At 47.9% G+C, this 13,787-nt stretch overlaps 1 protein-coding gene across 1 annotated transcript in view; it reads left to right on the forward strand.

Annotated features, from left to right (window-relative positions):
- Positions 1-12,873, forward strand: part of PRPSAP1 (phosphoribosyl pyrophosphate synthetase associated protein 1) — a 28,803-nt gene extending 15,930 nt beyond the window's left edge. Inside the window, exons 4-10 of the mRNA XM_054593301.1 lie at positions 1,836-2,008; positions 3,291-3,406; positions 3,815-3,870; positions 4,446-4,591; positions 10,231-10,301; positions 11,078-11,224; positions 11,752-12,873. Of these exons, the coding sequence (XP_054449276.1) occupies positions 1,836-2,008; positions 3,291-3,406; positions 3,815-3,870; positions 4,446-4,591; positions 10,231-10,301; positions 11,078-11,224; positions 11,752-11,910 (868 nt within the window). The 3' untranslated portion in view covers positions 11,911-12,873. The remainder of the gene's footprint in view (positions 1-1,835; positions 2,009-3,290; positions 3,407-3,814; positions 3,871-4,445; positions 4,592-10,230; positions 10,302-11,077; positions 11,225-11,751) is intronic.
- The last annotated feature ends 914 nt before the right edge of the window (positions 12,874-13,787 follow it).

The raw sequence follows: 13,787 nt of genomic DNA on the forward strand, positions 1-13,787 counted from the left end.
GTGCTGTTGGCACGGGGACCTGGTACGAAGCCAGGCCCAGCGGAGCTTTTCCAGGGCTGCACAGCCTCGCACAAGTGGGGGCTAAGAACGCTCTGCTCGCATTTCTAACGTCGACAAGCCACCTGTATGGAAGGGGACTTTCACTATAGTATAAACGGCGCCTGGTGTTTAGTCAGATACGACTCCTGGGTTACGTACATGCCGCCCTGCACACGCCGCGCGGCTCCCGCTTCACTCTCAGCGCCCACAGGGCACCAGTTTCGTGGCCCTGATGTAGGAGGGGAAGGGAGTAAGTAAACACGTGTCTGGCGAGGGAGCGATCTCATTACATGAGTTAGCTGTACTCCTGGGGACAGATGGTTACCACCCAAGTGAGCCGGCGTGGTCTCTGGTGTCCCCCGGATGTGGCCAGCCTTGCTGACCCCTCCATCTCCCCTCATACAGTGCTGACCCAGGTTGCTCAGTAAGTATTTGTTGAATGACGAGTGAACTAAATTTGACCAAGTATTATGATTTCCTAAGTACTTTGAAAGTCCCTATTATACCAAAAGGTTGTATGTCCTCTGACCTTTTATGCCTGACTTGGGAGGACTGTGGACAATAAAAGGGCGCTACACTAAGTCGTAAGTTCCTGACTGAGCAGGTCAGGCGAGCAGGCCCGGCCCGGTCAGTTCTTTAGCGAGAGGTTTGAAGCCCACCCCCTCCTTTGTTCCTGCACTTCAAGGTGAACACTTTTGAAATGCTGGCAAGTAAAACCCAGTGGGTCCTGTAACCCAGCCCCTCCCTGCGTTCCTTCTGCCTCCCTGGACTCTTCCTTACTTCCCCTCGGTTTCAAATGCATAAAAGCTGCTGCAAAAGTATTATCCTTCAGCACATTTGAGATTTCTCTTCCGTCAGTTGTCATTGGTTTGGCTCAAATAAACTTACAAAAATTCTCTACAGGTTTGGACGTTTCTTACATTGACAGTGTGAGGGAGAAAAATGCTCCTGCTTATTTCAGAGGAAGGAATGTAACTGGAAAGGGCCCTCTTGGTCTGGGGAAGGCCGGGGATGTACACTCTTGACGCAGAAGAAAGGGTGTCTGTTTAAAGGGCAAAGCCCACCTTGGGCTTGACCAGCTTTGGGGAAGTGTAGCGATCCTTATTCCTTGACATTGGAAGTGGCCTTTTCTTTGAACAACTTTCAGATTCACATGTCCTCCTGTGTTTATTGGGGGAATCTTTGCCAGGACCCTGTGCAGCTCAAGGAAAGAAGCAGTGGGGAGTTAAGTTCGAGACCTTCCCGTTCCCTATCCTACCCTTCACCCCCAAAAGAAGGGAGGTCCCAGATCCTTTCTGGTAATCTTCCTTGTCTTCCCTCCTGAATTTCAAATGCATAAAAGAAATTGGGAACCTCAGTCAGTTCTGATGAGCGGCTAAAGAGAGGAGCAGGTGGGTCCCCCTCGGCGCTCACAGGAACACAGGGGCCGACCCGCAGGCCTGAGTCTACACCCCGGGAGGGGCCACAGGTGCTGGCTGACTCTGGCCACCAGCAGCTGATGTCTGCGTCACACACCACCCTGGTGACTGTCGCTGCTAGAAGGTCCAGGCAAAGGTGACAGGGGATAGCTGAGCTGAGGATTTAAGGAACCACGGGTGGAAGTGGGCATTTACGTAGCTAAAGAGAAAAGCTACGCTGCTTTCCCCACACTCATGCGGTGCCCCCATAAGCTAGTGTGGTGACAGAATGCCTGTGACACCCGTCTGGGCGGCTCCCGTTAAATTGCTCTAGTCGAGGCCTTATCTAGGGGATAATGAATGAGATTAATCGCAAACCTCACACTCCCTCTGCTGCAGGGACGTGAACACAGCTGTGATGGAGTTGCTGATCATGGCTTACGCGCTGAAGACCGCCTGTGCCAGGAACATCATCGGCGTCATCCCTTACTTCCCCTACAGCAAGCAAAGCAAGATGCGGAAGAGGGGCTCCATCGTGTGCAAGCTCCTGGCGTCCATGCTGGCGAAGGCGGGTGAGTGCGGCGGGGCCGCCGCCCGCGCTGCCTTCTGGGCGCTTCCCTGCCCGGCCGAGTCCGGGCCTTGTTTATTTAGCTGGGGACCTCTTTTTCTCTAGGTGTCACTCATTAGTTGCTTTCTCTCCTTTCCTTCTGCGTAGTGCCGGTTAGGGGTGTGTGAGCGAAGGTATAAATTCTTACCCTTTTCTTTTCTCTCCATCTCAGAGTGCCTTTATCTGCCTCAGTGCTTTCTGCTCTTCCCCCATCCCCGCCTCTCTCATCCTTCTGTTCGCCTCTGCTCCGCCTCACCGCGCTGCCGTCCCACTGTGACCGGCAGCCGGGGCCGTGGGATGCGATCTTTTGAGCTTCGGGTCTAGATTTATGTGTTTGCCTTCGTTAGCTGAATTCTGTTTACGTACATACTATTAAGGCTGGATTTTTCTGTTGCTACTTCTTCAGCTTACACACTCTCGTTCCCTCCTGATTGTCTTTCTGTACAGCAGGCCATAGTCGTTGCTTTTATTCTCTGTGTCTTTGTAGTCATGACATACTTTCTGGCCTGTGAATCAAGTGTAATAACACTTCACAATTATTGGAATCGTATTTCCTTGGTATTTATTTAAAACTCTAACAAAAAAAAAACCCCCAAAACACCACTAATATTAGTCCTCATAAACATACATGAGTTTTGTTTGGGCCTATTGATTGTATTAGTCTGTCTTCATTGCTTTTCTATAAATATATTTCTCGACCTAGTCTTTTATGACACATAGAAATTGTTCCAAACCCTTCAGTATCTTATCTTTGTATTACATGAATTTCTTTTTTTCTAATATGTACATTACTTTGCTTTTGTACATTACTTTCTTAGTCCTTCAGCCTTAGCCACCGTCTGTTAACGTTTCTTCCTAAATTCTTTAATCAAGGCCTTACTATTTTTTTACATCAGTTTTTGCTTCAGTATTTATTAATTCCATCCTCATATTTTTGCTTCTACCTGAATTTTCTTTTCTCGATTTTGTGGGCCAAGCTGCTAATAACAGCAGAGGAGCGCACTTTTCCCAGCTTCGGTTCTTTGTCTGTGTGGAAGGCCGCAGACTCCTTTCCGTTAGGTTGGGCGGGCCCCTAGTTTGTTAAGTTTTGTTAAGGTTACAAATAAAGCCAGTAACTAACATGTTTGGCCACAGTGTCCCCAGCCTTCAGGCTTTTGTCAGGAAGCAGGAGCCGGGCTCTAGTTTGTGTCCCCTGTAGCCATTAAATTGTAGGGGTGAACTTGTAATTCTTTGTTTTAAAATTTCAGGTTTAACTCACATTATCACTATGGATCTCCATCAAAAGGAAATTCAAGGCTTTTTCAGCTTTCCTGTGGACAACCTTAGAGCCTCACCTTTCCTGCTTCAGTATATCCAGGAAGAAGTGAGGAGTCACCAGCAGACACCCTATTGTCCTCACAAGCCGCCCTCTGTAGTTTTTCTGTGGTGCCAGATTTCAGCATTGAGAGGCACATCAGTGATCTGTCCCCGAAGTCTTGACGCTGAGGCAGCCAGATAGGGTCAGCGCCTAGGCAGGGAGGGCCCTGTACTTCAGGGACGTCAAAAATGGGTTTCCTTCTATGTATTTGTAGTGATTTGCTTATGTTTTCTAAAATGAAGCTTTTAAGAGTTAGTTACTTTTTATCTTCTTGATGTGACAGTACTTTTGCAATGTGTGAATGAAGTTCTGGCATATGTAATTGCTAGTATAGGTAGGCGTTCTAAGAGGAAAGAATGTAATACTGGCATCCAGGTATAATTTTTCAGTATTTTCTTTTTCCTCCAAATCTAGATTCCAAATTACAGAAATGCAGTCATTGTAGCTAAGTCTCCTGATGCTGCAAAAAGGTAAATAATGCAGACACTTACAGAAATCCCTCGTGGGTACTCTCTGTGTTGGTGTCCAGGGTGTGGCCGCGAGCGGCCTGGGAAGGCTCCTGGGCCAGGCGTTCCCCGCGCCCTTGCCCTGTCCCACACCACAGCGTTATCTAGACCAGCCTCCAGACTCCGCGAGCGGTTCTCAGAACAACCCCGCTTGCTTCTGGGAGGAGGTGCAGCTCTTCCTTCAGGTGCTCAGGATGAGGCAGGCAGAAGGGCTAGGGGCCCTTTTCCAAAAAGGCAGCCGTTTGTAAGAGGCCTGCTTCAACAGAGCTCTTTTCTTCTGAAGAAGAGTTTAGAACATTGGACAAAGGGCAGCACCCGCATTATCTGCAGCCAGGTGCTAGCCCTCATCTCAACTCAGGTGCCACTTGAGGCGTTTACCTTCTGGCCTGGGCCCCACGTTCTGTTTTGTATGAAGAGCATCCCTAAGTGCATCCCTAGGAGGTAGAAGGATGTTTTCATTTTATGATTAATAAGATGGAAAAACAACGCTTGGGTTCCCTTCTCATGAACATCACCGTTTCCCTGCGTCTCTCTCCTAGGGCCCAGTCGTACGCTGAGAGACTCCGTCTGGGTTTAGCCGTCATCCACGGGGAGGCTCAGTGTGCGGAGCTGGACATGGACGACGGTCGCCACTCTCCCCCAATGGTCAAAAATGCCACCGTCCACCCTGGCCTGGAGCTGCCATGTAAGATTAGCTCTATTTTTTACTTTATTTGTAAATTGAAACAAGTATTGAATAATATGAATGGCTAGGAGTTAATACGTACATGGGTATGTGCTTTCTTGGTATTTTAAAATAACCGAGGGGTGTTGCATTGATGCCGCCTTTTGTGAAAGGAGATTGTGTTGTACACATTTGCAAACTATGTAAAGACAATGGCACTTATCTGGGTGGCACTTAGCATTCAGAGAGTATGACATAATTTCAACCGCAGTGAAAAAGTTGTATGTATGATGTTGTGAAATATTAAGCTTTTATATTTTGGGCGATAGCCACTGTTGATCTAAAACCAGGCTCTGGCGATCAGGTGCCTGTGAGCACTGGGTCAGTGATACAGCTCTTGGACCGAACGCCCGCCAGACTTCGATCAGCCCAGCAGGGGCAAGGCTGCTGATTTCCGTGGAATTTTTGAGTGGCAAACCCAGCTTTCTGTCCTGGAAGATGTATTATGCCTTTTAGAGGAAGGAGATTATTTCTTTTAAAAATGGGTACCTATTTGTCATGCCTTAGAAACATACAGACATTAACAGGTGGAAAGAGAATAGAATGGTTGCACCTCACAGAGCCTCCTATCTAAGGGGTGAACATTCTGATTGTTTCTAATTATAAGACGCAGGAAACTAACATGGTTATAATGCTGTTGTCCAGTCTTTTTTACGAGCTGTCCAACCAATGTCCTTTAGAGCAAAAGACAATAGTTTTTTTCTGGACTAGAACCCAATTGAAGATAACACATTGCATGCAGTTGTCATTTCTCTTTAGTCTCATTTAATCTGGAATGGCTTCTTTGTCCTAGGTCTCTTATGACCTTGATCCTTGATAGTTTTGAAGAGTACAGGTTGGTTATTTTGTAGAATATTCCTTAATTGGGGCATGTTTGTTTCCTTGTGATTAGGTTGACTCAGTTACTACTGTGGTGGTTGTCAAATGGCGATTTTTCTAATTCTCCCTTTTCCCTCCTGGTTCATTCATTTGTGTCAGTATGGATTCTCAGAATCTTGTCTTATTCAGTGTATTCTAATCTAGTCCATCGCTACTATTTATTTTACTTTATTTTATTTTTAAATATTTTATTTATTTTATTTTTAGAGAGAGGGGAAGGGAGGAAGAGAGGGAGAAAAATATCAACGCGTGGTTGCCTCTTGCGCGCTCCCTACTGGGCACCACAACCCAGTCATGTGCCCTGACTGGGAATGGAACCGGTGACCCTTTGGTTCGCAGGCTGGTGCTCAGTCCACTGAGCCACACCAGCTGGGGCTACTATTTATTTTAATGCTCAAATTGTCTGAGACATGGCCAAAGAGAACTCTAAACCTCCAGTGTTCTTTTGACATGTCCCTATAATTTTTTGACACTTTCTTACTTTCTGGTATAAGATGTTCCCTGGTCATCTTGTGCCTTCTTAGCCGGGAAGCAGCCCTGACTCCTTTGTGTAAAGGGCATTGGAAACCAGGGTCAGGCTTCACAGTGCACATTCGGTCACCACACTCTACTGCCTCCAACTAACCTTGACTTACAGTCTTTTGTCAGTGACTGAATCTATTTATAGGATAAATTCCGAGAAGTAAAATGATCGGGTCAGAGGTTATTCTGATAGACACTGGTAACCTCACCGGGCGGTAGGTGTAAGACTCTCCATTCCGAGAACGCTGCTCCTTCCCTCAGACTGCAGCCCTGGTTCCCCAGCCGCCGCCGTGGGGGTCCCGGACGCCCGTAAAGCGCTGGTCTGTGTGCTTACAAGTTTCACGGTTGCCGTAGGTCATTTTTCTGTGGTTCCCTTTTATAGATTCAGTCGGGAGAATTCTGAAAAAATGGTATTTTTTTATGTGTAATTGAGCCTTCCAAACTACATACGCTTTGTATTTATTTATTAGTTATGTTTTAGTAGTTTATTTAATAGTAGTGAAGATGTTAGAATGTCAGGAAAAGGCCAAAGGAAAGCAAATACTCACCCTTGGAGTCCTCGCATCTGAAAGACTGGAACCCGGTCCTTTAGAGCGGCCATGGCTCTCAGCAGAGGGCGACTTTGACCCCCGGGGGGTTGGCAGTGTCTGGAGACATTCCCGGCCGCCTCAGCCCGGGACAGCGGATGCTCTATCCGGTGAGCATCCGCTGAGCGTCCGGAGGCCAGAGGCGCTGCTGAGCATCCTTCCGGTGTGGCAGGCAGCTGTCCGGTCCGGAACGTCGGTCACGCTGGCTGGAGAAGCCTTGTTAGAGGAATGGGTTAAAAGTGAAGTTGTGCAAATGTCCCCGTGTGGTAAGGCGCCACTGACGCCCCTCCGACAGTAGGGCTGCTGGTGAGCGTGGGGGGTATGTGTCAGTGGCTCCCCTGAACGCTGCTCTGGGTTCGCCGCAGTGGGGACAGTTGGCTGAGCACAAACGTGAGAAGAAGCCTCCTGTTCTAGCAGGATTTTCCTGGCTTGTTAATTTTATAAGTGAAGTGTTTTTCATCATTAAAGTGAAACAGACATTCACTGTCCTTGAGCATCTGTTAAATGTGAATTTTGACTTGTTTGCATGTAGAATGACAAGTTTGAGAATAATTTCAATTGCAGTTCTACTGGAGAGTTTATTTCTCATCCCTTTAATGTCAGTCCGACAGTAAAGTTTGACATTCCTTTGAACTAGAAATAGACCGAGATTAAAATGGGTGCAGAATGAGAACTTCTTCGTAGTCCTTTTTTGTTCTTTATTTTAGGAGAGAAAGGTTTGGTTAATTGGGAAAAGAAGGGAAAGTGTGTGTATGTGTGTGTGAGTGTGTAAAAGCTAAGGATGGTTATAAATACAGCATTATTTTACTTAGAAAATGCTAATTTTACAAGCAAACAGTGTTTTCTCCTCCTTTCATAGGAACATTAGAAATTATTTGCTAAATTGACATTTTTACTGCAGCAAGTTGATACAGTTTTTACAGTGGTTTCTGACCACAATGGATGGTGCTCAATTCATTTATTCTTTTTTTTAATTTATTTTTTATTGTCCACATACATTTGTCTCCATTTTTCCACCACCACTTCCCCCTGCCCCACCCCCCACAATTCATTTATTCTTAAACAGAGGGGTTTTGTTTGATAACGAGGAGAGTAAAATCGTAACATGAGATAGTGTAAGCTCCCTTTATCCCTGACCTTCAGAACATACATTACTTTCACTGAAAATGTTAAACTTTTGGTATTTTATTTTCTGGGCAAGCTATTGGAAAATTTTGCCATTTTTCAGCCCGTCAGGTACTGTTGTTTCTGTGGACCCTGTAGCGGGGGAACGAGCCCATGGGGAGCAAAGCTCGACTGTGAAAGCCTTTGTGGGCGTCAGTCCTGGCTGTGCTTGTTTCTCATTTTAAACTCTCAGACGCTCCCCGGCTGGTGGGGCTCGGTGGGTTGGACGCCGGCCTGTGAACCGAAGGGTCGACAGTTTGATTCCCCGTGTTGGGGCATAGGCCTGGGTTGCGGGCCGGGTCCCCAGTTGGTGGTGCGCGAGAGGGAACCACACGTTGATATTTCTCTCCCTCTCATCCCCTCTCTCTAAGATAGATAGGAAGAAAAAAAGAAAGAAACCAGAAGTGCTTTGGGAGAGGCGGGGTCATAGAGGCGTAAGCAGGAGGGCTGGCCGGGGCGTGTTTTCTGCATCAACCTAGAGCTGAACTTCTGTTGATCTTTGATGAGGGTACTGGCTTGCAACCTTTTTCTTTTTTTACAGAGAAAAATGGTCAAGAAAAGGGACTCCGTCTCTTTAAGAAGTGGGTAGGCCAATAGAAACACCTACCTACGTGGTGTCATTTAAAAACAATTTGAGGAAGCCTTTCCTAATATTGGTGATTTATTTTCTCCTTCTTAGGTGATATTTATATACAGAGCCGTTTCGACTGTCCAAATTAAAGTAATTGCCCTTGTTTCTGGGATGGGAAACCAGGAAATGTCTGTTAAAACTTGCCAGTAAAATAGTGCTGAATTTCAACTCATTTAATTGCCCTCTAAAAGGCATGCCTATTCTCTGAGGTTTATGGTTCCTATAGGTCGGAATCAGCTAAAATGGACTGTGAATTACTAAGTGGCTGCTAGTTACTAAACTATGTAATTACTCTGAATTTTTAAATTTCTCCTCCCCCACTACTAGTTTAATACATGCTTCAGAATAATAAAAAGCTTTCCTCCCCTGGTTGGTATGGCTCAGTGGACTGAGCGTCGGCCTGCAAACTTGAAAAAAAGGTCACCGGTTCAATTCCTAGTCAGGGCACATGCTGGGTTGTGGGCCAGGCTTTGGGGTCGTGTGAGAGGCAACCAGTCGATGTTTCCCTCTTTGTCTTCCTCCCTTCCCCTTCTCTAAAAATAAGTAAATAAAATCTTTAAAAATTAAAAATAAAACTTCTTTCCAAAAACATAGAGTACTTAGCCTACCCCCCTGAAATACTTGCCTTCTTCTCAGTTTACACACCTCCTTTCGAGGATGAGTTCTGGTTTCCCTCCCCTGCGCTGCACTTTGTTTTGTACGCGGATGGGCCTTTTCCAGAGAAATTTTTCAGTGAGATAAGAAGCCACTACTTTGAGGACTAATTAAAGCAGGAAATGATGGTGGACTCGCAGTCATTGTTTTCGGGTTCCTCATTTTCAGGAAGCTTTGATTGTGTCCACAGCGCAGTTGTCTGATAGTGAGGTCACGTTGTCCCACTGAGGCCACTTGGGAAGAAGAGGGTCCCAGCCTCTCCCCCGCGGCCCTGCCTGGTGAGGCGCCAGCAGAGGGTGGGGCTTTCCCGCCCCTCCGTCCTCGGAGGCGGGCGCCCCTGTGGCAAGTGGCCGGGCTGTGCCGGGGCTGCGTCCGTGTCCGCGAGCCCTCCCTGGCCGCTCCACTCCCACACTCGTGCCAGCGAGAGCCTGGCGGTGCCTGGCCGCCTGTGGCTGTCTCCACAGTCCTGAAGCGAGGCTGGTCCCAGCGAAGTGCTGTGTGTGGCGTGCCCCCCAGATACCGAAGATTCAGTGTGAGAACCATGTAAAGCATTTCTAACAAATCTGCGTATTGATTACACATTCAGATACCATATTTTGCTGTGTGTAATGTGCACTTTTTGGCCCAAAATTTTGAGAGAAAAATGATGTGCATTATACATGGGTAGTGCCTGAAATACCTTGTATCTCTTCTTGTGTTTTGTAATTATTACATAAAGTTTCTTGTACCATATGTTCAAAAATTAATGATAAAATTCCTTTATAATACAAAAACCAAGTATCTAAATATAAATAAATAATTGAATTAAAAGATTAAAATGAAAGACTTCCTGAAAGTTTGGGCCGAAAATGTGGGTGCGCATTTTCACAGCAAAATATGGTAATATTTAGACATATTGGGTAAAATAAAGTATTAATTTCACCTGTGTGTTTTTAATGTGGCCACCAGAAAATGCAAAATTACATGTATGTCACCTCTGTTCCTGTTGGACAACGTGCTCTAAACGGTCTGTCTCAGAGAGTTGTTCCCCGGCCCCCGAAGAGGAATCTGCTGCTTTTTCTTTGTCCACAGTGGCTTTGCCGCCACTTGCAGAGGGTGAGGCTGTAATCACATTTACTGTGTGACGCATGACTGATGTCTTGTTTCTCGTTTTGTTTTGCTAGTGATGATGGCCAAAGAGAAGCCGCCCATCACTGTGGTTGGAGACGTTGGCGGGAGCATCGCGATCATAGTGGTAGGGCTGTGTGTCTCCCTTCGCGGGCAGAGTGACACCTCTGCCCTTGGGTGCCTGTGCGCTTCGGGTTGTATGTCCAGTAATGGGGAGAGCTGTGAATGGGCCTGTCCGTCTGTTCTTCCCCAACCCCCTGAGCACAAGTAGCGACTTGTGTAGAGGTGAACAGGGACTGTTCTAAGCAACGTGTGGAAAGAGCGCGGTCACTCCTGAAGGGAAACCCAGCCCCACGCGGAACCTTTGTCTGAGGCTGCACGGCCCACCGCACCAGCTGCCCGGCTGTACCGTGAGCTTCAGGGCCATGGAGTGAGCTAAGGATGAGCTGTCCATGCTCACTAACAAGCACACGTGTCTCATCCTTCATAATTTAACATCATGTATCTGCTCCCAGCTCCAAATGTCTTTGCCGGGCCAGAGGATCATCCTTCATAGTGGCTCGCTTTATTTCTGTGTACCTCTCACTTAACCTTCTCTTAGAGAAGCAAGTGGGATGCTGGCCGTGTAGGATCAACCTGAAATTGAAACAGGAAATAAAGCCTTGATGGTCATGAGCTCTGGCTGTGTCACATATGACTACAGCTTTGCTGCTTAGTGCCGACAGCCATGTGCGGTCCACACAGTTCTGTTGCCTTTGCTGCATGTTCGACCTTTGACCCAGGCAGATGGCTCTGATTTTTGAGTCGCCATCCTTGGGAACGGGCACAGAGAAGGGCTGACAGTGTGTGTTTGCAGACAGAGTGGAGGGTAGCTCCCTGACACCGATGCTCGTCTCTTCTCAGGATGACATCATTGACGATGTGGAAAGTTTCGTGGCCGCCGCAGAGATCCTCAAGGAGAGGGGCGCCTACAAGATCTACGTCATGGCCACACATGGCATCCTGTCTGCAGAGGCCCCCCGCCTCATCGAGGAGTCCTCCATTGACGAGGTCCGTCTGCTGGTCGGGGGCTTGGGACGCTTCGCTGAAGTCGGTTTGCAGCTGGCTTGTCAGTGACGAGGGAGATGACTCAGCTGGCAGTGCTTAACCTCTGCAGAGCACCTGCGATGGCCAGCGTGTGTCAGGGCAGACAGATGTTTAGGAATACATGTCTGTTTTCATAAGGAGCTGCTTTATGTATTTCGGTATAACTTGTCTTTCAATATGATTTGATACTGAAGCAGCGTTCCTCTAAAGACTTGTGCTCTTCCCCGGCGGTAGGGAGCTTGGTGCAGAGCTGGGGCTCTCCCGCCACCTCTGCAAGCGAAGGCCAGGGCCTTCAGGATCGTAGGCTCTGAATCATGAAACCGTCCCTTGCGTAAAGTTGGTTCATTTAGTTTGTAAAAACCACACTCAGTGAAGTAAGGTTTGGAGGCTGGGACTCAGGCTGTGGGTACTAACTGTCGGGTAGACTTTTCCGAGTAGCCCCGCGGGACACGTCAGTAACAGTGTTTGTTTTTCCTTGCTGCCGTGACTAGGTGGTGGTGACCAATACTGTGCCTCACGAGGTGCAGAAGCTGCAGTGTCCCAAAATAAAGACGGTGGACATCAGTCTGATTCTCTCCGAGGCAATCCGGAGAATCCACAACGGAGAGTCCATGGCGTACCTCTTCCGGAACATCACCGTGGACGACTAGCTTTCGCCGTCGCCCTGGCCCTGGAACTCCCAAGGAGAACCGCCGTCAGCCGTGCGCACGGCGTGCCTTATGAAGGGAGTCAGAGTCAATCTCGCTGCGTTTGTAGGTAGGAGGCGTTAAGGTAGACAAGAGGGAGACAAAGCTAATGGCTGAGTGGCCTTAAATGTGTGCCCTTGTCATCCTGCTCCTTAGAGAAAAGTGACAGGCACTTTCTTGAAAAGACTCTGAAAATCTTTCAGTGTTAAAAAGGACTTCACTGCAGATCGAGTGTAACTCCATAATGTTCACTCGGTTGTTTCAGCCGCAGGGCAGTGCGCGTGGACGTTGAACTTGGTTAGGGAAGCTGAGCGCCCTGGCTCTGTTCCCATTCCAGTTGTCCTGTCTGTAGTCAGCCTCGTTTAATCTTTTCTAGAGAGTCATATTTTTCTCTAAGAAGCTTACAGCCATCGAACAGCGAGGCGTTTGCAGCGTTACTCCCTGGCGGGGACCAGATCAGAGGAGGCGCCCTCTCTGTGCGTCTGCATTGCTTTTCAGTTGCAAATAAAAGAATCTGCTGTCTTGCTGTTCTCTTCACACCATTGCACTGCCGTCCCGCCCACTGTCGTGCCTCCTGGTGGCTAACTTCGGTCCAGACTCTGCAGAAGACAAGGGACATACCGCACAGTAAAGGACGGCGGGGCCCACGGCTGGTCCCAGCCCTTAGACACGCGTCTCCTTCTGCAGGCCCTACCCCTCCCTGAGCATCAAGGTTAAATCTTTGTTGAATGATATAGTGAAGATCTAAATTTGTAAAAAATAGAACTAATTGTACCTCTTTAAAGCAATTATAGATGACACCTGTGTTTATTGCATTACCTAGGACTGCACTTGGCCCTTCTACCTGCCATTTAAAATTACACAATCAGAATTCTAATTTATACCCAAGCACATGTCTCATTCTTCGTATTTTAACACGATGTACTTGCTCCCAGGTTCAATTATAGGTGACACTTGTCTTTATTTGTTCCCAGCTGTCAGGTAGACCTTGCTGCAAATATGGTATAAACTTTCTGTGCCTTTGAGTCAAATCCAAGTCAGGACTGAATGTGTTCCCGGGAAGGAGGGGTGTCTGCCAGGCAGTGACCTGGAATTGTTCATGGGTTCTGGTCGTTCCTAAGACTAAGGGAAGGCAGTTCGCACCTTCTGCACAATGGCAGGCCTCTGCAGGCAAGTTTCGTTGACATTTTTATCTCCTTCCTAATGAGTACAAAAGTTCTCCACGCACAGTCGAGACTTCGAGCACATTTCAAGCGTCCAGAGCTCCCCTCTGGTAATAGGCCACAGCGGGGCGTGTTGAGCAGAGAACCTCATTATGCAATGGTGCGCGTGGTGGCGGAGGGAGAGCCATGGCCTGGCCCTCGGGCACCCCGCTTCTCCTTCTGGGGGCGGGTGGGCGGCTAGTCCTTCCGGGGCCTCTGTCATTGGTAAGTAATAAAAAGGGAGGTTTGGAACCAAAAGCTAAGGTCTTCTCAACCCAAATTCCATTCATACTCTCTGTTTAGTGTTTTCTCTGTGTCTCTAAGAGTAGAGATTTTTAATGTACTCAGTGAAAGCCTGTAGTAGAATGTGTTTCCTGGGATTAGAATGAGGGTATTTTCCACCAGCAGTTAGAGAGCCCTCATGTGCCTGGCAGGGTCCAGGCCTCGGGTGTGAAGATGAGAATGGGACCCCGGGAGTGGATGGTGGGCCGTGGCCAACGTAGTGTAGCAGGAGCGTCCTTGTGGAAAGTCACTGAACTTGGAATTGAGGAAGCCCACGCAGCCTCCACGGCAGCTGATGCCTGGTCCTGAGGCTTTGCCCTGACCTCCGTGGTCGGCAGCGTTCTGTGAGTGCGTGAG

Source organism: Pteronotus mesoamericanus, unplaced genomic scaffold, assembly GCF_021234165.1.
Source record: "Pteronotus mesoamericanus isolate MK-2021 breed Mesoamerican mustached bat unplaced genomic scaffold, CSHL_Meso_final scaffold_408, whole genome shotgun sequence".
Classification (NCBI taxonomy): domain Eukaryota; kingdom Metazoa; phylum Chordata; class Mammalia; order Chiroptera; family Mormoopidae; genus Pteronotus; species Pteronotus mesoamericanus.